The following is a 25,883-nucleotide window of genomic DNA, read 5'->3' as shown; positions in this document are numbered from 1 at the left end:
TCTTCACACTGCGGTCAGGACCAACTGCTTTGAGGATGAAGCTCACCTTCCACCATGGCCCAGAAGCCCTTGCAGGCTGTGACCCTGTCCAGCTCTGGGCTCCTGCCTGGGGGACTTGGCACCCCGTCCGGGCAGAGTGTGTGCTGCCTGCAGGGCACCCCCCGCTGTGTGGACTAAGCACGCAGCCCGCAGGATGCCTTCCTCTGCACTGACCACCTATATCACACTCGTCCTGCTAGCTTGTCCTCCACCCACACTGCATCCCCGAGCTGGGACATGCAGAGGACGGGTGTGATAAAGATGTATGAAATGAGAGGGAGACAGAGAGGAAAGGAGGCACAGGAGGGATGGGAGGGAGGCAGGAAGAGTGGACAGAGATTCACGGGGGCTGTGTTGGACCCACTGAACACGGAGCCAGTGCCCCAAGACTCACTCACAGATGAATGGGCGGAAGCCCCATCTTTCCATCTCTGCCAGGCCGCGGCGCTGGCTGCCCCTCCTCCCAGCCAGTGAGGGGACTTGCCCGAAGCCTTGACTCCTGGCCTCTGGCCAGTTCCCTTGCACCACGCCTGCCCAACTCAGCAGACATTGCCAGGCCGTGGAGCACATGGCCCAGAATAGTGCTATGATGCTGATGGTGACATTCTATCACTGGGCCACCACACTGCGTGGCACCTCCTATCCCAGGAAGGAGAAACCTGGGAACGCCAGTGCCCCAGTGCCAGTCCAGGCTTAAAGACACAGTTATGTGCGAGAAGCCAACACACAGTGCCAGGCTGTGACTCACGCGGGCCCTGCCCACTCTATTGCTGTTGGGAGCCTGGAGCTGCCCAGGGAAGCCCCAGGTTCCGCCACCTGCTCTGAGGCTCTTCGTGCAGGGCTGAAGGAAGGTCACAGGTGGTAGTGTTGCTCTGGAGACTGTCCCCCTCCAAGCTATCCTTTCCGGGACGACCTGTGTCCCCAGCATGCAGCTGACCTGGATCCTCTCTGGAGCCGGTGCCCATGCCTTGCAGCCCGAGCTCGGCTCTCCTGGCACACAGTGTGACTTGCTAGGGGGCTGGCTGGGGAGCCAAGGCCAGGCCAATGCAAGTGGGTGCACACAGCACCCTGCCCTGGCTCCATGGGGCCCCGTCCCTCCTGTGTCCCCTTGGGTGTTGGTGGTGCCTCGTTGTGAACCCTAGACTCCATGGAGCTGGGCAGGCCGGGTCCCGCTTAGATTTCCAGGCTCTAGCCCGGTGCCTGCAGTCGGTGTGCTCTTGGCAAACGCTCCACGCTGAGAGGGCAGGTGCCATTCAGGCCTGTTTGGATTCTGGAGCCCGGTCTCAGGACAGCTGGGACCATGAGTGTCTAGGAGGGAGGGGAAAGGGGCTAGCCCAGATCTGAGGATGACGGGGCCCCTCTTCTGAGGGCGAGGAGCCCAAGGGCCAGGAGGGGCATGGAGAGGCCAGGCCGCCACAGGAGCAGTGCACGGAGCCGTGTTGCACAGTGTTTCTTTAATGGAAAGACAGCCACCGACCTCAGAAGCAGCCCCTCCTTGCGCTGAACCAGAAGGAAAGGGGAGACCTAGCCGCCAGTGGCGGTGAGGGGGTTCCATGAAAACCGGTGTCTGGGACTCTGGCGGAATGTGGGGCCTCTCCTCTCTTTGGGGCAGAAGGGCCAGGGCCTGACAGGCCTAAGGCTTCCCTCCTTGATGGTGTCATCTGGGCAGGATGCTGGGCCTCCAACTTCCAGCCTCCTCTGGGACTGTACAGGTTTGGGGGCAAGGCCTGAGCAGGGCAGGCTGAGGAGGCCGCTGTCCCTGGGGTTTCGTGGGCAGGGGCTGGGTGCAGGCCAGACAGACAGAAAGCAGACCCAGCTCAAGGCAGAAGGCCAGAGGGTGTGGAGAGAAAGGGACAGGCAAAGCCAGGTTTGGAGAGATGGAGGGGACAGGCCACTAAGCTCAGAAGCGAGAAAGGTCTGAGGAAGCACAAGACACACACACACACACACACACACACACACACACACACACACACACACAGAGAGAGAGAGAGAGAGAGAGAGAGAGAGAGAGAGAGAGGAGAAGGAAGGGGAAAGAACAGAAGGGAGGACTGGTCGAAGGGCCAGTGGAGCAAGGGGGCTGGGAAGGACAGGCCATGAACTTGCAAGGGGGCTGAGGGAGGCTGCGGCAGTGGGGAGAGTTGAAAGGTTGGAAATGCATGAGGAGGAGGAACAGAACATGCGTGTCTGGACAGGTGCAGCAGCCCTGGCAGAGTTCACTGTCCCCATTCTTATGGAGCACCTCCTGGCTGCTGACCCAGGAACTATTCTCCTAGGACTGGAGCCTTGGACACTTGAGTTTGGGAGTGAATGAGAAAAAAGCTTCATGGGGTGCCTCTGGGTGGCTGTGGTGGGAGAGCAGGGGCAGCTCTGAGGCGGAGGGAGCATGTGATAGGGGCCAGACCTTGCGCCCACCTGCACCCTTGGGAGCCAGGGAGAGGCTGTGATGGGGCGGCGAGCTGGGGTCGGGGACCTGAGGTGGGGGGCTGGGTTGGACGCAGCTGGGTCCTGGCTTAGCTTCCTGTCTCTGCCTCCCCATCAGGATGTCTGGCTGTGTTCCCCAGAGACCCCCACCGAGGCCCCGCGGTGGCTGCAGCTGCCTCTACTTTTTGTAGTTGCCAAACTGGATGGCCAGGCGGTCAGTGACGCAGCGGAAAGTGGCCGGCTGCACCTCCCAGTAGGGCACAGGGTTGTTGAAGAGGCTGATGCCGTTGTAGTAGGCCCGCTTCACCCCGAAGCCCACGGGACAGAAGTCGTTGACACCCACTTTGGTGATGTTGTTGGAGTGCAGATAGACCACCTGAAGGTAGACGGGCTGCGTCACTGCAGGCCTCCCTCCCTCCATGCCAAGCCCACTGCCCCCAGGAAGCATTTTGCTGTTACCTCTGCACCCTACTTCAAGGGCCACACCAGAGGCTCCTTGTTGTTGGGAGGAGCAAACCAAGGCATGGGCGTGTTCTTTGTGTGGGTGTCAGCCAGGATTAAGGCACTGGATGTGACCAGGGACCAGGATGAGGGTCTCAGGTGGGGCAGGTTGAGGACATGTGGGGGTGGGGCTGGGGTAGAGGTGTGTTTGGTGGTGTGAGGTGAAGGAAGGGCGGCCTGACCCTCGGGGGAGCACCCTCACACTCCATGGGGCATGAGAGGAGAAAGAGCCCTTGGGGTGCCCCCCTCTTTCTTCCAGTCATCAGAGGAGCTCGCCCTCTAGCAGCCCCTCCAACTCTCTGGAGCCACTGTCTTGCTGTCTTGGAGAGGAGCAGAGGAGGGCAGGCAAGGCGCCTGCTGGGTTGGGCTGGGAGCCCAGTGCTAGTGAACATGACAATGGCCACTAGAGGGCGCTCTCAGCCCATCATGGGCATGGCCTGCGTGGTGCTGGCTCACAGCTGGTGCGGATGGGGGTGCTCCAAACACTTGTGGATGGAGCAGGGCTGGGCAAGACCAAGATCACCACCCATTTGGTTGGGGGCCAGGCCAGTGATGGAAGCTCCCGACAGAATCCCAGGCAAGACCGTGCTCCCCCTCTTCAGCCTACTTCCTGTCCTGGGCTGTCGCTGTCTTGGCACGGATCAGTACACCCCCACACCCACAGTTTCTTGACTCCCTGGACTCTGCCACATCTTTCTGGTGTCCGACCCACCTGGAGACCCTCAGGTCCAAGATCTACCGGGCTGCCTTGCTCTGTATCTACCATGGAGCCCCTGCTCCCTGCCTCCTCAGCACCAGCTGGGAGCATCAAGACCGCTCCCTTGCAGATGCCCAGAGTTGGCCGGGAAGGAAGGCCAAGGGGCTGAGGGACTGCTTGGGGACATGCACGCTTCCCCCAGCCCAGCCTTAGGGAACCTGGCTATGCACGCCCAGCTCTCACCTGGAGGAGCTTGAGGTCTGGGAGCCCCGAGGGCACCCTGGCCAGCTTGTTGTTGTCCAAGTGGAGCTCCCGGAGGGTTGGCAGGAAGCTCAGGCTCCCGTTCTCGATCATCCGGATCTGGTTGTGGCCCAGGCCCAGCCTGTGAGTGGGAGAATGACAGGGACTCAAAGGCTGGAGAGAAGGATGGTGGGCTGGGCGCGAGGGGCCACACAGCACTGAGGGACTCTGGCATCACCCTCGGGCAGTGCCGGGCTGGCCTCACCTGTACAGCTTGGAGTAGCGGAGCAGGTCCTCCAGTTCGATAGCCTGGATTTTGTTGTGGTCCAAGTGGAGTTCATTCAGGGTCTCAGGGAGGTCTGCCAGGAGAAGAGGGCACAGGGGAGAATGCAGGTGCTGAGGGCAGGGGCCCTAGCTCTGCCCCAGGTGGCGGGAGGGGACTGTTGAGCCTTTCCCTGAGTCGACCGGGCCTATCCAGAGCCCCCACCCTGGCCATCTGTGCCGTTGGGGGTGAGGTAGGCAGGCGCGCAGGAAGAGTGGGTTTCCTACCTTTGGGGATGCCAGTCAACTTGGCCTCTGAGATGCGCAGGTAGTTGAGCTTCAGGCCATCGAAGGCTCCAGGTTCAAAGCCACTGTTCTCCAGTGGGTTCCCGCCCATCTCTAGGTGAGAGACCTCATTAGCCTGGGAGCCTGGTGGTCCCTGCACAGCCCTGGGTCCTGTCATTTCCGGGTTAGTGTGGTGAGCCCTGCTAACTGCCGGCTGCTCCCATCTCCTGAAAGCAGTTCTGCTAATTTACCGGGCTAATTGTAAACTCCTAGCTGTTCAGGACTGCTAGTCCCAGGACTGCTAGCTCCCCAGGGGCAGCAAGACGAAAGGGAGGAGTGCCAGAGATGCAGACAGGGCTCCCAGAAGCCACCCGGCCCCTGTGGCCCAGTCTTCTCTTTAGCCATGGTGATCGCCTGCATAGAGGATTTGCCAAGAAATTCATGGATTATCTTTTGACTGTTCTCACCATACTGTTTCTTGAACCGAGCCTCTAAAGGTGTCCCTTGGTCTCCCTTCCCCATGCCCCGAGACAAGGCTCTGGAATGTTCTGGGAGGCTTTCAGCTCACCGATGCAGTTCATGTTCCGGAGCCCACTGAACACTCCCTTGGGCACCTTGCGGATGCGGTTGTCGTGGATGCGGAGCTCCACCAGGGAGCTGGGCAGGTTGGGCGGGATCTCCACCAGGTGGTTCTTGGAGATGTAGAGCTTCTGCAGCTTCCGTAGGGGGCTGAAGGCCTTCTCGTGGATCTTGGAGATCTTGTTGTTCACCAGGACGAGGGCCTGAAGCAGGGCGGAAGGAGGAGCTGAAGGCTCGGACTCCCTGCCCCACCCGCCCCTCCCTCCTGCCTTCCTGTGCCTCCCCAGTCCACTGGGCCTCGAGGAGGTCAGTCCGTGCTTGTGAGCAGAGTGCGGGGCAGGAGGCAGCACCCAGGCCCAGCCCTGAGCCTCAGCAGTGCCACCACTGCCTTGCCGCTCCAAGCCTCAGTTTCCTCACACACACACTGGCTACAATGAAATCCGTTCTCCTCTGTTGCTGGGAGGAATGGATGTGATGAAACGTTTTCAGTCACGAAGGGAGCCGAGCTGAGTGATCCAGTCCTGCAGCTGCGGTTGCTCAAACCCACATGGGTGAGCTGCAAGCCCGGGAGCTCCCATCACGGCTGGCTCCAGGCTTCACCCTGAAGCCCACGGGTCCCCGAGCTCCTCTCATACCCACATGTCCATGCACATGCACCCACCCAGACCCCTGCCCCCTGCTGTAGGCCTGCTGGTTCCTCCCAGCTCCTTACATAGAGGTGTTGGAGACCCTTGAAATCATCCTTGCGGAGCTCAGAGATGTCGTTGTTCTGCAGGTCCAGCAGTGTGGTATCAGGCGAGATCTCTTTGGGCACAGACTTCAGACCTAGGGGCCCCACGACCACCAGCAACATGAACTTGGAGCCATCCAGCCGACTAGCCCCACCGCAGGGAGGCCCAGGGACACACGCACGCGACACCGACGGGCACACGGGGATGCCACCACAAGTGGGTGCAAACTGCACAGCTCACAGCCAGATGGCTGGACCCCTCCTACACTCACATCATGCTCGCCACCAGCCCACAGGACCGGCATGTGCCTCCCTCAGAAGGGGCTCTCAAGCTGCACCTGTGCCTCCTTGCATGCCCCACTCCCCATCACTCAAGGACAAACCCAGATCGGAGCACTGAACCACCCGCAGGTGGCAGTGGCAGCCAAAAGGACACATGGCGCTGTAGGTGGGTGTGACAGAGTCCGGGTCCAGGACGCCCGAGGTGTCGGCGCCCGAAGCTTCCTCATCATTCATCATGAACGGCCCATCGTCCAGGGTGAAGTCCCAGAAGCCCCTCTGCTCAAAGGGCAGGGCCTGGCTCAGGGCCAGCAGAGACGCGAGGAGCCACAGGGGCCACATGGCGGATGGGCCTGGGGGAAGAGGCAGGGGGATCCTCAGCACCAGTACCCGCCCATCTTCCCCATGCCAGGGGCTAGTGTTCCGTGAGTGCAGTGGCACTGCGTTCCCATCCCTCACCAGGGACGGCCAGACCCTGGGGCGGGAGGCGGAGAGGGCGGAGTGTGGGCAGAGGGCTCCAGGCAGGAAGGGAGTGGATGCTGCTGGCAAGGAGGGAGCCCCTTCCACTCCACTCCCCTCACCCCTTCCACTACCCCCCTCCCCATCCCGGACAGGACTTGGCTTAATCAGGCGATGAAATGTCTCCTCATTAGCAAGTCTGCAGGCCCCCACGCCTCTGAGTCTGCCAGAAGCCTGCTTTAGGGCAGGGGCATCCGTGAGGCTGCGTGGAGGAGGTGGAGGAAGAATCTTAACCATTGGCCCTCAAGGGCTTTGAAGAATTCACTTTTTGGGACGCCACTATGGCCTCCTACCCGGGCCAATCCTTCCTTTGAGTTCTGGGCTCAGGGCAGCGTGGATGAAGTTAGTTGAGTTTGGCAACTCTGAGTTGCTTCCTACCTCCTGAGCCCCCCTTCCACCCTGCCCACGTTTCTCAGAGACCCTCTAAGGCCAAGGCAGGGAGGCAGGGTGGAGAAAGAGGGGGTGTCCTTTGGGGCCATGAGCAAGGTTGGCTGAGGCAGCACTGAGTGGAGACCCCAGAGGTGGAGGCCATGACACCCCCAACACTGCCCCTGGGCCTTGGCTTCCTCCTCTGGACCACTCGCCCCAGCCCCCCTGCCCCACACACACACTGCCTTGGCTCAAACAGCCCTGGAGCTCCTAGATGTGCTCCTACCCTTCCTCCCTGCCCACAGCCTCGGCAGCTCAGAGAGGCCCCCCAGGGGAGCAGGCTGCCGCCAGGGTGGCAGGGCAGGGTCAGGCTTGCCTGAGGCCCCCCAAGCCGAGGCGGCGGGTGGGAGTGGAGGGGAAGCAGCCCTGCCTGAGCCTGCCACCAGCACCCACCTCTGCTTGCCTCCTTCCTCCTCATCAGACACGGTCTCCCGTCCAGAGGCAGCTGGGAATGTGCCCTACAAGAAGAGGCTGGAGCCCTGCCTCTCCTACCACTCCATCCACCCTGACTGCCTGGCAAAGGTCCAGGTCTCACCCCAGCCTCACCTTCCCCATCTGTTAAGTGGGAATAAACATGCCTGCCCTGCTCGCCACCCAGCCTGGGGTGGCCCTCGGTGCATCTGGAGACGGGGAGCCCAGCTGGGCAGCAAGGGCCTCTGGTAGACCTGAAGCAGTCGCACGCCCAGGAGACCCTCACTTAGGGCCAGTACTAGCTGGGGAGGGGCAGTCTGGGGCTCCAGCAGGGCCAGGTGAGCCCCCTAAGCCCAGCTGCTGGTTGCAGGGGTCTAAGGAGGCCGTGGGGAGGTGGGGGCTCTGCCCCCTAGGCCAGCACTCTCTGAGCAGCCCCGCCCTGCCCGATGCTTCCCCAGTTGACCTGGGGGCTGGGTTGGCTGCTGGGGGCTGCTGCTTTGGGGTCCTTGCTGCCAGCGGACCGGGGGCCTGAGGCCACTTCGGGGCCAGGTTGGGTCTGAGCACAAGCACTGTGCCTCCAGTTCCATCAGTCCCAGGAGAGGGTTGGGATGGAGGCCTGTCCTGTCGTCCCCTTGCAGCTCCTCGGGCGCTCCAGGGAGCATCTGCTGGCATGCGTCCCCTCTGCACTGGCATCCCCTCTAGAAGCCGCCCATGCCCCCTCCCACACCCGTGGACAGAGGGGCCTGTGGTGAGGCTGTGGCTATAGCAGCTGCCAGGCCAGTGGTGTGGCCTTTCTGCAACTGGTCCCAGAGCCCTCTTGAGCCCATAGGCCCCGGGCCGTACTGCAAAGTAGGAGTCAGAGCCCAAGGCTTAGCTCAGCTTCCCCCTCATGTGGAGCTGGACTTTATGCTGACCCCTGGAGTCACCAGGAGGCCCCTGCTGGGGCAGCACCCAGTCTCCCTCATTCTTTTGAGCCTTGAGACCCCACAATTGCAACCCAGGGCCTGCCAGCCCCAGGCCGGCCTGGCAGGACCTAGGGGAACCCCCCGGAGGGTCTTGGCCCCCAAGTAGGGAGAAGGCTCAACACTCACCTACCTGGATGGCGTTTCCCTTCCTCCGGGACAGGGCAGGGCAGGGCCTCTGATGCCTGCTGCCACTGCGGGACCCTCTCCCAGTGCCACTGGACACCCGGGGGCAGGAGGAGGAGGAGGAGGAGGAGGAGCAGCAGCAGCAGCAGCAGTGGGAGAGAACAGGAAGGGCAGGATGGAAGCAGGAGAGCAAGATGGAGTGGGGGAGGGAGGAGACTGCCCTGCCCCTCCCTACCGATGCCCCTGCCAAAGCCGCTACCTCCCAGGGAGAGTGAGTCAGGGCTGGAACGCCCCACCAGAGCCCTGGAAAGCTCCAGGGTGGGCAGTCCACCTGGACAGGTGGGGTTGGGGTGGTCTGGCTGGGCCTAGGGGAGGCTGTGGGGAGGGGCTGGGGAAGGCTGAGGGGACAGAGGACCATCTGACCATGGCCAGCTTGGAGCCCCCAGGACCCACTCATTGGCCTGGAGGAGGACTCTACAGGGACTCCTGCCCCGGGGCCAGGGGTCTCCCCAGCAGCTGGGACTTCCCTGCAGGCACTCCTGTTAGGTAATCGGGCCCTCCACCAGGGGAGGGGGCACAGGCGCAGGGCAGTCAGTCACGGCAAGACTGGTCATCGGGGTCTCAGGTGGGTTCCCGGGACCAGCTGTGGGGCAACAAGGACTCTGAAGGCAGGCTGCCTGACATAGTAGGATGTCTGGGGGGTCTCCAAGAGACTGAAAAAGGGGCAAGGGGAAGAGGTTCCCTCGGAGCGGGGAGGGAGGTTGAGTGCTGGGAGGCCCATACACTCGGGCCCCGTGACAGAGGCAGAAGGACAAGGTTTGGCTGGTTTTCTATGGCTCATGGCTGTGACCAAGCAGTGGGCAGGCTGGAGGAGTGGGGGCCGGGCAGGCTTCCCGGCACATCCCTCATTTCCCCTCAAAGAACTGGCACAAAACTGAGACCTCTCCCAAGGAAGGGACAGGCTCTGTGTCTGAGCCCACAGGAGGCAGCAAGGGGCCCATAAAGCCAGAGGGAGCCAGGGGAGCCTGGGGGGAAGGATCCCCTGGAGCTGGCACGATGAATATTCCCATTTTATGGACACAAAAGCTAAGGCTGAGAGAGAGGCTCTCACTTCCCCCAAATCACTCAGCCTGACTTGGAACTCAGCTTTGGCGCTTCTAGGCCCTGAGCTCTCAGCTGTGCTCCTCAGCCACAGGGGCTCCAGTCATGTCTCTGGGCCTGTGAGAGCCTGAATGCCTGAGACTGGGGGTGGCAGTTTGGAGGTTCTGGAGATGGATGGGCTCAGCTGTTCTCCCAAAGCCTGGCCCCTGCCTTCTCCCCACCACCTCACACCGAGCCCCTCCCTCCTGCCAGAATATGCACACACACGTACACACATACACACACATACACACAGATGCACACATACACATACACACTCGTATACACACACACATGTGCACACACACATGTACACACATCCACACACATCCACATACAGGCACACATCCACACACATACATGCACAGACACATGCACACTCCTATACACACATGTACACACACATATACATGCACAAACCTAGACACACACATGCATACCCATGTATACACATTCACATACACATACGTATACACATATAAACACACATACACAGATGCACACATACACATACACTCATGCACACACCTATACACATACATGCACATGTACACACACATGCACACATACACATATGCACACATACACACTTATACACACGTACACACATGCATACATGCACACGTACACACATGCACACATACACCCATATACACATACACATATGTAAACACATACATGCACACATCTATACACACATGCATACACATTCACATATACATATGTATGCATACATACATACATACACATATATCCACACAGAGGTAAGGCAGGTGACGCCCCCAGCCCAGGAAGCAGGAATACCCCATAGTCAGATCCTGAGAGACCCACAGCAAGTCCCTCCAGTACTCAACTCTCCACCACCACAACTGAGGCCTCTGGGCCTCAGTTTCCCTTCATTGGCCTCCCTGGATGTGTCCTCAGGGACTTCAGGGAGGGTTTCAAGCCCCATCAAAGTGTGCCCTGAGCTCCCTGGATGCCACCTCTTTAGAGCAAAGGACGGGAGCGGCAATGGCACGAGCCCCAGGTTGGGCGACCGCAGGTGTGAGTGAGGGAGGAGGCTGGGCTTCCTGGAGCCTCCGCCACCACCCCAATAGGGCCCTCCTTGTCTGCCCCTCTGAAAGCCAGCGCAGTCCTCTGCACTGGATTGCTCGAGGTCACAGCCAAACAAGATGCGTTGGCAGCCTCTGAGAGCATGGAGGGTCCGTGCCAGGCATTCAGGCCAGGCCAAGGGCGGCGGGAGCAGGGCTTGAGGTCTGGCGGGCCCTGGGAGCTCGCCTGCAGACGGTGTGGCTCACAGCTGCCAAGTGGCAGACGCCGGACGCTGTCTCCGCAGCCTCAGCTCTGGGCGTCTGCCCCCCTGAGCAACCCGACCTGAACTCTGACACACGTGCCATCTTGCACGCAGCCCTGCAGGGTCCCCGGGACTGTGCCCTTCCTCCCTCCCCTCTGGCCGCCAAAGCCTTTTGGGCCCAGTTTCAATCAGCAGCCAGTTGCTTGTGCCCCGACTGACACCTGGCCTGCCCCCACCACTCTCCCAGGCCCCAGTCCACCAGTCCCTCCCCACTGATGGCTCCAGCCTGCACTTGGGCATCAACCAGAGAGGGGATGTGTAACCTCCATGGCCTTGCCAAAGCCTGCTGTGTGCGTTCATCTGTGGGAATGGCTGCCTGAGGGGCTGGGGGCTGGAGTGGGGAGGGGTGGACCTTGTGCACCCCAGCCACATTCCAAGCCCCTGCCATTGCCCCAGCATGCCCTTCAGGCAGCCACGCTTGGGTGTCTGCTCGCCTCGCAGCCACGTGTGGAGGGGCTGGGAAACCCCGGCTCATCTGCTGCTCAAATCCTTTCCAGAGGTTTTCTGGCAGGGTGGGGACAAGGGTGGAGTTCTCCCTTGATGCGCCCAGCCACTTCCCACATCTCTGTGCCAGCCCTTTGCAACCTGTGGTGCCCATGTCGAGGTCCAGCCTGTCCCCACAGTCGGCGGAGTGCAGGACTCAGCCCTTCCTGTTGTGTGCTCCTGGTCCTCTGCATGCGGACTACGGCTGCCCGCCCACTCCCCCCACTCGCTGAAGAGATTCTGGGCCTCCTGCTAGAGTCTCCTAGGGAAAGGGAGGATGCTGTCATCTCTCAGAGGCAGAGCAGGGGACTCATGTGATTTCTTTACTTAGCCCCCTGCCGTCCCCCGTTGACTATAAGAAGGAAGCGATACTCTTAAGACTTGATGAAGGGGTAAACTGAGGCTCAGGGAGTTGGCCCCAAACTCTTGCCCAAGGCCACACAGTGAGGAAACAGCAGAGCTGGTACTGCACACACTGTCTGTCTGTCCATCTGTGTCCTTGCCCACTGCAGACAATGCCACAGGCCCCAAAGCTGGCAGGCCTCACACTTTCGGGGCTGTGCAGGGAGCTCCCCTGGAAGCATGGCCCTTCTCTCTGGATGCCACCGTCAGTAGCTCCCCAAGGCCCACAGATCCAGAAGGCCCTCCTCAGCCCCAACACAGCCAGCAGGGCAGCCCCTACCCAGCCTCTCACCTCTGCCTCTGTCTGCAGGGGCGTCTCCTGGAAAAGCCATCTTCTCCCCAGGCGAGCACTTCAGGGCCCCAGGGAAGATGCTCCCGGCCTGCTCCCCAGACCCTGGGGCCCTGCCTCCCTCCCTCCCTGGTACAGGCCCACCAAGGCCAGGAGGGGAGAGGAGGGTTTCCTGCAGCCCCTCCCTGCCGCAACCCGCTTTCTGCCAGGGGCTCAGGTTGGGCTGGGATTAGCTTCCTTCAGCCAGCCAGTGCGGCCCACAGGCTGCTTAGCCTCAGGCTCCTAGGGCTGCTGGGCTCCCATGGGTGTGTGTATCCTTGCATGAGGGCAGCCTCCAAGACGCATGGGATGGCAGTCAAGGCCAAGCAGGGACTCAGACTTCCAGAGGATAAAAGTCACACTGGCTTCCCAGACTTCCCCTGTCTCCATGGACAGGGCTGCCTTCTAATCTTGTGGCCACCCACGTCTGCCCACTATGCTCCCCTTGGCCCATTTGAACACCTCAGGGACCAAACAGGACTGGGATGCCCAGCAGAGGCAAGTTCAAGAGGCCCACGGAGTCTGTTGGGTCCCTGGTCTTCCAGCTCATCTCAGGCCAGTGTTTAAGTGGAGCTCAGGCTTAAGATGCAGTGGACCGGGAGAGTTCCATGCGAGAAGGCTGGCTAGAGCCCCAGGCCCCTAAGCCTCACAAGTGAGCCCCATGGGAATGGGCAGCAGCTTCACCAGGCCTGCCAGGGAGCCAGGACCTGCCTCGGGCTGGCTGGGATCGGAGCTGCGCAGGTGGGAAGCTGGGAGGGGGAGGGTTCTGCAGTCCTTGGAAGAGCCAAGGCTGGCGGCCCCTCCATAGCCACCCCAGAGCCCCAGAGGCTGTTCTGACCCAGAGCCATGATGGGGCGGGAGAAGAAGGCAAATGGCAGAGGAGGCAGCTGGGGTGGTTTCCAGGAGTCTAGAGTCCCAGAAGGGACTTCTGGCTGTGGGCTCCAGGTCGGGGAGGGGACCTTCCGGCCTGGAAGGGGACCTGGGGAAGGAGGAATGAAGCACAGCTCCCACCCCTCCAGAAGAGGTGGCCCCAGGCCTTCCCCAGGGAACCCTGGGAAGCTGGTTCTTTCTGGAAGGCCATGGGTCCTGGAGGCCACTTAGGCCAGGCTGGCCTCAGGCCAGGAGGACCGAGCCACGCGCCCTCCCCACAGCGCAGTCCCTCTGCATGCCCCCCTGAACTGGTCCCTCTAAGACTTGCAGAAAGGGCTCTGAGTGGCCGAGCTGTGGCCCCTGCTCTCCCAGCCCAGCATCTGAGCAGAAGAGGATAGGTGCTGGGGCACCGACCGCCCCAGGCCCCGGCCGGCAGGATCCCAGGTTGGGCTGCCTTCTGAGGGAGCCGGTGCCCACCCAGCAGCCTGCAGCCCAAGGCAGGGTGCCCTGGGAAAGCCACCATCACCCCCAGCCCCTCGGTGTGAGCAAGACCCCCTGCTGGTGTGTCCCCACCCACCAGTGCGGTTCCCATGCCTGTCGGGGGCTTGGTGGTGGGCCTGGACGCTAGGGGAGCAACGTGGGGCAGGGACCAAGCTCTCCCACCCACAGATGAGTGGGAGGAGGTCGTGGTGGGCATGGGAAGACCTTTCCAACAATCAGGGGTGTTGGGGGGTGAGCAAGGCAGGGGAGGGGCCCTGGCAGGTGGGGCGCCAGGGACCCCAGGGCTGGGGCTAGGCCTGTGGGTGGGGCGTGTGCTGGGGATTCTGTGGGCCGAAGATGGTTGGGGGTGGGCCCGGGAAGCATGGGAGACGACAGAGCGGGAGGTCCCCATCCCACCTCTACACAGGGTGGCAAGGACTCAGAAGCCCTTGCTGAAGGCTCTGAGTGCTAACTGTCAAGTGTGAACTCATTACAAACCCCTCCTCTGGGGACTTGGCGCTGTCACTGGAGGGGACACGCTATAGCTTTGTTTGAGTGACTCTGGAATGTTGCTAAAGACAGGAAACTCATTCTTGCCTTGGAAACACTCCCCTTCCTTTCCCAGGCTCCCCATCTATGCGGTGGTAGGGTTAATGCCCACTGCCACCTGGGTCCTTGGGGCTTGAAGGTGGGCCAGGGAGGCCAGGGCTGCCACCCACAGCTGGCCAGCTTGCCATGGGAGCCCTCTGCGCTCCCTGGCTCACAACCTGCTCCCACCACCCAGCCCTGGTGGCTTGGAGGCTGCCCCGCATATTCCTTTCAATACACCCACATGGGCTTGCCCTCAAAGGCTCACTATGCTGGCCCACAGTGGCCATACATGGACATGTTCCGCACCAAGACACCCCTGCTCATATACCAGCTCTCCTGGGGTGCGGCTGGCACAGGCAGCTGGGTGTCACCAGGAGGTGCTCACCTGCACCCCTGGGCGCTGGTCCCCGGGAGCCTTTCTGGCACGGGGGCGGGGGTGCTGAGCATCTCCAGCTTGTCTCAGTTCCAATTAGTTGCTATAGGGCAGAGAGCTGGCAGGACAGGGAGGGGCGAGAGCACAGAAACAGGAGCCCCTGAGGATGGGACCTGAGCAGTCTGGCGGCCAGGACAGCAGAAGAGAGACCTGCCTACCAAGACAGACCACTGGAGACTGATGTGTCCTGTGCCCTGCAGGTCCCTCGGTCCCCTGCTCTGCTCAGCAGGCGCTCAGGCACCCAGCCCCGCCCATGGGGCAGTGAGGGGGCGCTCCCCTCCCTGGACCTTCCAGAGCACTCTCTCTCCTGGGTCCCTTGGCAGGCCCCTCTGGGACCCCAAGCCAGGTCCGCCCTGGGGAATATGGCACAGTTGCCTGATTTTCTCTCCTTCCCTTCCCCATCCATTCTGAGTCCCAGTCCAAGGGGGTCCTGGAAAACAGACAGGGCTGAGCCACCCAGGCAGCCCCAGTCAGGGCCCTTGCAGCCAGGGCTCCCAGGACCCATACTTCTCACAGAGGAAGTACAGGCAGGGCATTAACCTGGGGGTGAGTAAGGAATATCTGGGCAGGGTGCCTGGGGCAGGCCTGGGAAACCAAGTCTCTCAGCCCATGCTAAGGACTGGCCTCAGGCAGTGCAGCGGAGGACTGCTCCTGGGTGCTGAGCTCAGTGGGTGCTGGGCAGTCCTCCCTGACCCGACCCAACCCGGGCCAGGTGCCAAGCCCTGGAGCAAGGAGGCGCCTGGGCAGAGCAAGGCTGAGGGAGTGGAGCATGCGCCTGGGACTTGCAATGATGAAACATGGCCGTTGGCAAAGCTGGGGTGCCAGTCACCCAGCCACGCTCTAGGGTGGCAGCCAAGAAGACGGACCCCAAGTGGGAGGCAGAGAGACAAGAGCTGGATGAAGCAGAGCAAGGTCAGAAGGGAGAGGGAGAGGAAGGGGTGAGGGAAAGGTGCCTGGAAGGTGGTGAGACGAGGCAGAAGCCTGACAGGGACCAAGGGGACCGCAGGGTGGCGATGAAGGGGCATGGATCAGCAGCCTACAGAGAGCACTGGGGAAATCTGTGGACACCCTCGGGGCACTGGGGACAGCAGGACCAGGGCTTGGGATAGCGGAGGCAGCAGAGCCAGAGGCATCTCTGGGTTGCTGAGGGGGCAGCTTGAGGCCAGCAAGGGGACAGTGCGGACAGCGCAGGGCAGGAGTGGGCCTGGCTCAGGAGCCCTACCTGGAGAGGGGAGGCACCAGGCTCAGGCTGGCTAGTTGGCGGGCTGGGGTGGTGGGCCGTCCGCACGTCTGTCTGTCCGGTCTGTCCGGTGGACGGAAAGCAGCTACTCACTCCTGGGCAGTTTGTGGAGAGAGGGAGACAGAGGCGGCGGGAGGGAGGCTAAAGGCTGGGCAGGCGGGCCGACGGGGAGGGGACAGCGGGGAGAGGGCGGGGAGGGAGGAAAAAAGGGAGGGGGCTGGTGGGGCGGAGAGGGCGGGCGGGCAGGAGGGGGCAGGCTTCCCGGCCCCCCTGGCAGCTTCAAAGGGAGCAATTTTCTTGTAGACGGCTGGACTAGCTGAGCCCCCGCCCCCTCGCCCCCTCGCCCCCACCACCTCCCCATCCTCCTTTCCCCGCCTGGGGCAGACAGCAAAGGAACGGACACACTCACACTCACTCAAACAAGGACCCAGAGAGTCAAACTTTCCACTGCCCAGATGGGGACACTGAGGTGCTGGCTGGCATCTCGCCAGGTAGAGGAAAGCGAGATGGAAGAAAGACGAGGGGGAGGCGGCCTTGGGCTGCTAGGCCCGTGAGTGGCCCCTGGAATTTGGTCCTGAGCCTGCTGGGAACCTGCTTGGGCCTAAGCAAGGAGGTGGTTTCTCCAGGATCAGAGAGGTAGCTGTTGTGGATTTCTGGAATGACTTCATGTAGGCTCCTGGCCCCTGTACCCTCCCTTCCACCCCAGGCTTTCTTCCCTTAAAAACAGGGCCCAATCCGTCTGGTGGTGGCAGGATGGGGCAAGGGGCTCCCTAGCTTGCCTGCCGTGAGCTGATTCAGAGACGAAGGATCCAGGGAGTCAGTCTTCTTGCTTAATCTCTGCAGGTCCCCACAGAGAACCACTCTGTGGGTGGCCACTTCCTCTGGGCTCAACCCTGTGCCGGTCACTTATGGGGGTAACCAGGTTACCCCACCAAGTCTCAGCCACTTCCTGAGGGCCCAAATGAGTCCAGCTCCTCCAGTGTCTAGAGCCCAGGTCCTTAGTACGACACTGCTCCCTTGTCCCATAGTGTCCCCTTCTTCCCTCAGCAAGAGCAGCTCCTGAGACCGAAGGGTAAGGGTTTAGATGGAGCGAGAAACTAAGATCTCCAATAGAACTAGGGGCCAGGAGTGCAGAAGACCCAAAGAGAAAATTGCATATTGAGAGAAAAAGCTCGAAGGGGTCGAGAGGGAGAGAGGGGTGGCTAGAGAGAGGCGGCATCCAATGAAAAGAGGACAATGTCGAGGGCTGAGGGTCTTCACCCCCCTGGCAGTGCCATTACTCAGCTGGGGGTTGGGGTCTGGGAGGTCCCAGGCCAGGGAGGATGCTCCCAGGAGAGCTCTACCTGGGGGCATGGCAGGGCCCAGAACCTCTTCCTGTTCACCAGCGGCAGCTCAGGGCCTGGCCAGGACCTGGGACACATGGCACCTTGACCAAACTGTGGTACCTGCCTGCAAGAAGCTTCTAGGCGGGGCCAGGGAGAAGAGAGACGTGGAAAACCAGGGGCCAGGCTGGTAACCCTGGTTGCCTCTTGATTTCGTGGTTGGAATGAGGAGATTGGAGACAACGTACGCCCTTTCCAGACAAAGGGGCTGGCTTGGTTTCCGGCAGGTTTGTGTGTTTTACCTTTTGCCCAGCCTCAGCGTCCAACTCACTCACAGCGGCCTGGTCTCATCTTTGTCCCGCCCTCTTTCCCTCCCCCACTGCCAACTCATTCATGGAGAAATATGTCGGTAGAAAGCGGGACAGGCAGCGAAGCCTGACTAGCAGTCTGGGTGGAGAGAGAAGCATTTGGAAACATTCCGCTCAGTGACAGCAGCCAGTCGCAAAAGGCCGCAGAACCTTTGGTTCCATTCATTTGAAATGTCCACAAAAGGCTCATCTGTGGGGACAAAAAGCGGATTTGTGGGCAGTGGGTGCTAGGGGATGATAGCTAAAGGTATGGGTTTTCTTTTTTGAGATAATGAAAATGTTCTACAATCCACTGAGTGATGGTTGCACAGTTCTGTGAACAGACCAAATAAAAACCCTTGCCTTGTACATGCTTAATGAGCAAATCGTGTGGTAAGCACAGTCACTCTCAGTCAATCCGTTTCAGAACAATGGAGAAATCCACTCAAGGCATGCCTGCTGCCCAAGGTGCTGGTACCCAGTCCCTTCCTGCACTGCTTGAGGACTGAGAACCCAGGAGCTGTCACTCAGGGCCTCAGCCTCTAGGAGACCCATTGGGGGTGAAACAGCTCTGAATACCTTGGGGGCGTAGGGCCATGCACAGTGCCAGAGGCTCAGGAGGGCTACCTGGAGGAGGTGACCTGCAGCAGACCAGTAGGGAAGAGGGATGTTGCCGGTGGAAGGAAGAGCACACGTGCGGGGGGTGTGGGGAGACACAGCCCTGCACCAACCTCACCCTCAGGTTTCAGCCAGGCATATTCCTGGAGGGGGCTTGGAAGTGGCGATGAGGCGACACCCTGCTTGGGGGAGACACATAATGCATGCATCTTGCAGCTCTTACCTGAAGTTGGGGGCTGCTTCTGGGGGCAATACTCATATAAATACGGTCCTTGTGCCTGGAAGGTTTTGTGTCTGTGGTTTGCAGTCTGCAATAAGCCATAACTGCATGCCCGGCCCAGGGCCCACTGAGTCACTCGGCCTGGGCCTCTAATTTGGGGGCCACTCCCAGACCAGCCAGGCAGTATCTTAGTCTTAGGGCCTCCCCCTTCTGTTCCCCCTCCCACTCCCCCCTCCTCAGGCCTGGGCTCTCTCTGCAGTGCAGAAACAACTTTGATCCCAGCTGAAGTGCTCTAGGAACAGCGCTTCCTTGCTGGCGAGCAGAGTGGGCAGTCGGGCAGCCTTCTGCCCTTCTGGCCTCTCAGGGCTGGGAGGAGGCAGGGGGAGGCAGGGGGAAGCAGGGGGAGGGCAGGCACCGGGGGCACAAGGCAGGAAGGAAGAGCAGGCATTTCCTGAGGCCCCCAGGGCACCTGGGGAGGAGGCAGACACACAGCTGTCTTAGCTCCCCAGGAACCAGCGGCAGACAGGGCACAGGAGGTGGGGGAAGTAGAACCTGGCCCCTTCCAGCATGGCCTGTATGTGACCCTGGGATGCCACTGCACAGGCCCCCCAGGCCCTAGCTGGGATGCTTCCCCCAAAAGGCTGTAGAGGGCCGGAAGGTCCTGCTGGCACCAGTTTTGCCTTGCATCTCAGCCCGGGAGACCCCTTCTCCTGCTGGATGGAGCTGAGAGCTCAGTTCTCTCCACCTGACAAGGAGCCCGCCCCCCTCAGCTGCGTGGGGAGGGCAGCCCTGGGCAACCTGCTCAGGCTTCCAGGGAAAGCTGTCTTGCTCTGGCAGTTGCCCCTGCAAGGGGCCCCAGGCCATACTGTGGTCTCCCTGCTCTGAGCCTAACTCTCGTCTAGCCCTCATCAGGCAGCTGCCACCCCAGCCTGCCCAGGGCAGAGCCCAGGACAGGTGCTGGAAGGTAGCAGGTGGGGCGGCAGCTACGGGATGGAAGGATGGGACAAGGGCATGTCTGAGGGAGGGAGAGGGCCATGGAGGAAGGGGGCTGGGAGGAGGGGAGGCAGGGCGCAGGGATCTGAGCCAACTGCCATCTCCTTGGCCAGTGTGGGAAGAGGACCTGCAGTCAGCTGCAGCCTGTCCCCCACAGCTGGCTCGCAGCTGTTTGTGTCCTGTCTTCAAAGCTACAGCAGGGAGGCCCAGGAGAGAAGCGGGGTGGGGGTGCCCAGAGGGCAGGCTGTGAGCCCTCTGGTCCCATTTGGGCATGAAATGCTGGCGGATGGTGTGAGTCCTAGAGGGCAGAGCCTAGGAACCTGGGAGGCGGTCTCTTATGCAGGGCCCCCTACAGAGGTGGGCTGCTTGTTTCGTGATTCTCCAGGGTCTGCCCTGCTCCCCAAGTGTGTCCAGCGGGCCCTCTTCTCTGTGGGTGGCTGCTTCTCGAATCCTTCTGCCTGGACATGAACTCCCCCGCCCTTCCAACCTGATGGTGTGAACAGAAGGGCCCATGCCTGTCTTGGGAATGGGACAGAGAGACAGAGGGAGAGCCGAGAGAGCTGGGATAGAGAGCTGCAGTGGGCGAGGCAGACGGGCAGCATTCCCATCCCCTGGACCATTAGCAAGACCCTCAAGAAGCAAGGAGGTGAGGAGGTGACAAGTGCTATGCACCCATACAAGACTGGGGGGCAGAGAGAGCTTCTAGAGGAGGAGACAGTGCCCTGAGGCCGCCTCTCAGTCACTGGGGAGTAGCTCTTGCAGAGCCTCAGCCTCCAGGACAAATTCCCATCCAGAGACCTGTCACTCACACATCGAGGTTACCTCTTGAGCAAGTGACCCTGCCCAGAGCGGCCCCAAGTTTATGGCCTTGAGTGGGCCTCACTCCCAGCCTGTGGGCTTCGTCCGTTCCCAGTGTTGGCACCCTCGGGGGCAGACACCAGTGGGCAGCCCCACCACCACTCAAGGGTCTCTGGATGACCTGCAGCCTCGAAGTGACATGAAGCGGACGCTCAGCGGGGCCCTCTGGGTTCAGAGGGTGGGGCAGTCATGGAGGAGGCGTGTGTCAACTTGCTCCGGATCAGCCGAGCTGGTGCTGAGTGAGCGGAGCCTCCACTATATGGAAGCTTCCCAGTGCTGGATGGCGGAGGTGTGGCTGGTGAAAGCTGGCACTCTCCATGCCAGGAGCTTTTTTTGACCTTCCCCTGAGGACATAATCACACAGCATCTCTCCCCTCTGGGCCACCAGGGCTGTAATTTCAGGGCCTGAATGGGGGCTCCGGGGAGGCCCAGCCTGGGTCTAGCTATCTTTAGAGAGGCATAGTCTGGGGCGTGGCCAGAGGATGGAAGATGGGTTGCCTTGGAAGCCGAAGCCTGGGAGCCAGAGGCCAGGGGCACTCTAGGACCCCTGTGGTCTTCCCTCAGGGAGGCCAAAGCCCAGGAGCAGCACCGGGAGGCTCTGGCGGGAGTGGGGAGGGGCTGGGCCGGGTCCTGAACCCTGACTTCAGCTTGGAGCAATCTTTGGCCCAGATGCTCAGAAGATGGGGTGGGATAGCACTTGGCCTGAGGGCCAGACAGCTTAGCATCTCCCCGTGTGGCCATGGTGGCAGCTATTATGGGGGTAGGGGGTGGACGGTGGCACAGTAGGTGAGATGCTTGTGTTAGACCGGAGGGAAGGCTCAGAACAGAATGTGGAGAAGGCGAGATGCGGGTCCGTGGGGGGCCAGTGAGGGGCAGTTGGAGAAGAATTTGGAGGCTGATGGGCAGTTTTCTGGGACTGCAGCTGGCAGAGGCGGTGCAGAGGTGCAAGGTCCCACCCAGGTCTCAGGCCGGAGACACAGGCCCAGCCCCAGGCAGGGCATGGCTCCCCGCCCCCATTCTCCACCCCTCTGAATTGTGAGCTGTCCCCACTGTCCTTACCCTCAGTCCCACCCCATCACCTCAGCATCCCCATCACCATCTGAGGACTGATGAGCGCCTCCCTTCTGACCCCAGTCACACCTACCCTGTTGCCATCACTGCTGCAGTTGTCACTGCAATGTCCCCTCAGATGCCCAGCACTTTGGGGTCACCGATTGGGCTGCGCCCACTGCTGTACCCTCAGATGGAGCCAGCAGCTACCCCGAAGAGGAGCACAGTAACCACAGAGAAGGTGGGAGTGAGTGGTTGTTGGAGGGTGGCCCGTGCTGAAGGAGGGGCAGGTGTAGGGCCACGGCTGGGCTGCCCTTGCTCTTGGGTTGGGGCTCTGTCTAGAAATTCCCTTCCGGTGGCAACTAGATTCTGACCAGCCTTCCCACAGCCCCAGGGAGTGAAGCCCCCAGCCCTGAGCTCCTGGCCCTCTGGGGGATCCCCTGGGCTGAAAACAGCACCCTTGTCCCAGTCATGAGGGGGAAATAAAGGCCCAGTCCCTTTGCCCCATCTCGGAGTGCAGGTTGGCTGAGGCCTGGCTGGGCCTGTAGGGTCGGCTGCAGCCCAGCTTCTCCCTTGGCCAGGTGATGACCCCAAGAGCCTGCAGGTACATTTCCCGAATGCGAGTCCCCTGCCTCACCAGTCGGGAAGGTCATAGGAGGATTAGCTCCCACCCAGGCTCTGAGAAGTGGAATTAACCACCTGTCGGTGGCCCGTCCGGCCCCTGCCTTCTTGCAGCTGAGGGGCCCCTCCCCTTCTCCTCCCCACTTGCCTCATCTGTTGGGCAGTAGTGGGAAGCGGGCAGGAGATGTTGGGGGGCTCACCCAGCCTGCACTTCCTGTGCCTCTCAGGCCTGACCTCCGGGACTGTGAGAAGGTGGGGGCTGCAGGGTGACCTGAGCAAGAGGCGCAGGGACTGGGGTGGCCAGGCGGGGAGGAAGGGTCATGAGAGCTGGGAGAGTGGGGCCAGCGCCTCGAGGTCTGCTGACCTCTGACCCAGCCCAAACAGGAAGTGCCATATCTGCGGGGCCAGCTGGAGGAGAAAGAATGCCGGGATGAGTCCAAAGCAAACAGCCCGCAGCTTCCCAGGCCTCTCCCGCCCCCGCCACAGTCTGGCGCTTTCTCCACTGAGAACTCAGGGGTGGGGGCAGGGGTAGGGGGAATCAGCCACGGAATGGGAGCAAGGCGAGAGTCAGTTCCCAGGCCCTGGTCCTAGGCAGATCTGATGGCGGGGCAAGGTCCTTGCAGCGGACACCCTGTGCCCTTCCTCCTCTGCTCCACCCACATCCAGCAGCCCGGAGGCAGAGGAGAAGGAGAGGGGCGGCCCCGCCAGGGTGGAGGAAGGCCGGGGAATAGGAAGGTCGTGCCCAGATCGAGATGGGGGTGCTGAGGTGATGGGGTGGGATAGCGAGGGCCGGAGAGGCATGCCGGAGGCTCACAAGTTAGAGGGACAGAGGACAGGGACACAGCCATGCGCTCCTTGCAGCTGGGCTATGTCTCTGCTGGGCCCTCTCCTGCAGCATCCTCCATGCCTGTCGCCTGGCTGTCTCTGTGAGCCCCACCTCAGGGCAGTGGCTGTCGTGCTCCCTGCTGGTTGTGACCCCTTGTCCCTATCCCTTCCTGACACAGGGCTTGGTGGCCTAGATAGCTGTGGAGGCTGCCCCAGGAACCCCATCCGGTTCCCAGGGACCCCCTCACTCAGGCAGGCCAATGGGGCAATGGCCTCAGTGGCCTTCGAGGGCTCCACAGACCCAGTGTCTCCACCGGCATATCTGGCCAGTCTGTCTTCAGGGCTCGGCAGGGCTGTTGTCACTTCCCAGGGACTCCTGGCACATGGGGAGGTCAGCATGGAGGGCTGGCCTTGCTCAGGCAGACAGTCGGAAACTGGCCAGGGGTGGTCCCTGCCCAGTGCTCAGGGCGGGGCTTGGCTTTGCACAGACCACGTGTTCACTCCCCACCCTTCCCTGGCACCAAGTCAGATGGGGCACAGCCTGGTCTCACAGCGAGCCAGACATACATCCCTGGGCAAGTTACTCATCTGTGAGCTGGGGGTGGGTCCCTGGGGACCTATCTTGCAGGTGGGTGTGCATGTTGGGGGCAGGGATGAGGGTTCTGGGACCAGGAATGGGGGGGAGGTGTCAAGGGAGAGGCAAAGCGGCTTCCCGAGAGGTGCCACTGTGCAGTGCTCACCAGCCCCTGCCTCAGGCCTCAGTGCAGGTGTGGGTGGCTCTAGGACCAATAGCAGGTGCCCTGAACCTCCACACCCTCCTGCTCTGCCAGTCAAGCCCACCTCTTTGGGTCTAGGCCCAGGACAGGGATACTTCTTGGATGAGAGGGATCGGGGGCAGATGCTGCCCCAAGCAAGGTGGGGAGACTGGCCCCTTGATGGCCTGAGGCCAAGCAAGGACTTCAGGACCCTGGTGAGGCAGGGTGGGGGTGGGGAGGCTCCCAGAGAAGCCATGGGACCCAAGCCCTCTGAATCCCTTTGCTGACAGTCTTAGGTGCGGTCCAGGAACTGCATGGACATGGGAGAGCCAGGATATGCAGTGTAGCTCCTGGAGGGAGGGAGGCTGGCTGGTGAGCCTGCCCAAGCTGCATTTATTATGTTCAAGTACAAACCAGTGCCACCTTTCGCCCCTGGGCCACTTGCTAAGTGAAGGGGCCTCACCAGTCAATGTGGAGTGGGTGCACTGGAAGCAGTTGGGTCTTCTAGACCTTTCTCTCAGGGGTGCAATGGCTAAGCACAGCTCGGCCTGCCCCTCCACCCCCTCGAGAATCAGAGTGTGTGCTGGAGGAAGGCAGCAGGCAGGACTAGGAGCCCTCCTCCTCCCCCCGCTGGGGCTGGAGGACCACGCTGTGATAGGCTCGGATGCAGGAGAAGGCAGTGGGTGGGATGCGGCGCTGGTCAGTGAGGTTGTTCTCCAGGTGTATGGAGATGAGGTTGGAGTCCTGGGCCACGTGCATGTCACAGATGGAATTCAAGGGCACTTGTCTGCAAGGGAGGGGTAGGGCACAGCAGGGGAGAGGAGACCCCGGAAAGAAGGGGTAGGCATCATTCAAGAAAAGACAGAGACCCCTGCTCTAAGAGAAGCAGTAAGACCAAACCACAGAATCAGAACTGTGGAGGAGTGATGGCGGGCTTCAGAGACCACTGTGGCCTCCTGGCCCCCTCCCAACTTGAGGCTCAGTGCCAGGTCCCCAGCCCCAGCCCTTGTCACTCCGGGCTGGAGCCCTGCCAGCATCTGGCTGCCAGCTGCCCTTGGCTTTCCAGGCCTGCCAGCCACTGGGCACAGCCTCCATCATGGCAACCAAGACGGGTGGATGGCTGGATTGGGGGAGGGTGGATGAGCCCCGACTCCTGCCTTTGGCCTCTACAGCCTGTGGGTAAGGAGCCCAAAGGCCAGCCTGTCCTAGCCCAGCCGGAAGGCAGGGCCTCCTGGCCTCAGGGTACCTCTTCCTCTGTGTGCTGGCAGGAGTGCGGGGGTGGGGACGGCTGCAGGTGTGGGGACGGGGAGGGGGGCCCTACCTGATCCTGTTATGACTCAGGCCCAGCACCTGCAGTCCCTTGAGGCCCAGGAGGCCGTGTGGGATGGTCTGCAGCTGGTTATGATCCAGGAGCAGCTCTGCCAGTGAGGCGTGCAGGCCCAGGAAGGACACACTGGATACCGTCAGCCTGCAGCCTATTGTGGGGCAGGTGCAGGAACTCTAGGCCTGGCTTCATGTGCGCGAACACTTAGCCAGGGATGCGCTCGATGTGGTTGTGGTGCAGCATCAGGCGCCTCAGGCCCCGTGGCAGGAAGGAGGGCATGTGCACCAGACGGTTGTAGGACAGGTCTCCAGCTTCCTGTGGGGCGGGGCACACAGGGGCAGAGGGAGCTGACAGCTGGCAACTCCCAGAGGGGAGCTCCAGGGGCTGCAGCCCCAAACTCCCAAGACAAGCGTGGGATTACTCTGAGATGGCAGCCGCAACCTGAACTCTCAACAGCTGGGACTCTCGCAACTCCTGTGTGAGTCAGGCCAGGCCCTGTGTGGGTTTATGTCCTCCTCTGTCCCCCAAGACCTAGGGATTAGAGGATCTGGGTGGGGGCCTTCCTTGCTCCCTGCAGGGCTAGCGATGCCTGCCGTCATTGTGGAAACCGAGGGACCGTCCTCCCCCTCACTTCCTTCCCTTCAGGTGTTATCTCAGGGTCTCCTGTCTCCTAATCCTGACACCTGACAGAGCTCAGAGGGTGACGCCTAAAATCTAGGGGAAAAATGGGGCGGGGGAACTCTCTGCCCCTGCCGGTTCTCAGCCTTGAAGCCCTCTCCTCTGTCCCTCCCACTCTCTTGCCCTCATCCTGCCTCTCCCAGTCTTATCCTCAGATGTGTAGAAGCTAGATGAGTAGGGAGAAAAAAATCAGGCTCCACAAGGGTTAGGGCTGGGGGACCCTGGGAGGTCACACAGTCCTCGCTGTCCTATAGTGGAGTTCAGGTTGCCACCTTCAGCTGGGAGCCCCCGGTCGTTCCATGGTGGACACCTGACTCCTTGAGGCCCTGACCCCATCAGCAGGAAGCCCTGGTCCCTGTGGCCACGCAGGTGTGCAAGGGCAGAGGGTGGTGAGGCTTCTGGAATGGGTAAGAATATGGAGAGAGGGAACAGGGAAGGCTTCTCTTGGCAACACCCTCAGCCCCTGTGG

General features: G+C 61.4%; 1 protein-coding gene across 1 annotated transcript; it reads right to left on the bottom strand.

The window, feature by feature from the left end:
• Positions 1–1,478: 1,478 nt before the first annotated feature.
• Positions 1,479–15,919, bottom strand: BGN (biglycan). The gene is made up of 8 exons (XM_005594898.5): positions 15,786–15,919; positions 6,140–6,388; positions 5,739–5,851; positions 5,016–5,229; positions 4,451–4,561; positions 4,167–4,260; positions 3,905–4,043; positions 1,479–2,839 (listed from the first exon to the last, which is right to left on the bottom strand). Exons 2-8 carry the CDS (start codon positions 6,375–6,377, stop codon positions 2,642–2,644), a joined length of 1,107 nt encoding a protein of 368 aa, XP_005594955.1. The 5' UTR covers positions 6,378–6,388; positions 15,786–15,919; the 3' UTR covers positions 1,479–2,641.
• Positions 15,920–25,883: the final 9,964 nt, after the last annotated feature.

This window comes from Macaca fascicularis, chromosome X (assembly GCF_037993035.2).
Source record: "Macaca fascicularis isolate 582-1 chromosome X, T2T-MFA8v1.1".
In the NCBI taxonomy this organism is placed as follows: Eukaryota; Metazoa; Chordata; class Mammalia; order Primates; family Cercopithecidae; genus Macaca; species Macaca fascicularis.
The sequence above is the reverse complement of the archived record's forward strand: the minus strand, read 5'-3'. Positions and strand labels throughout refer to the sequence as shown.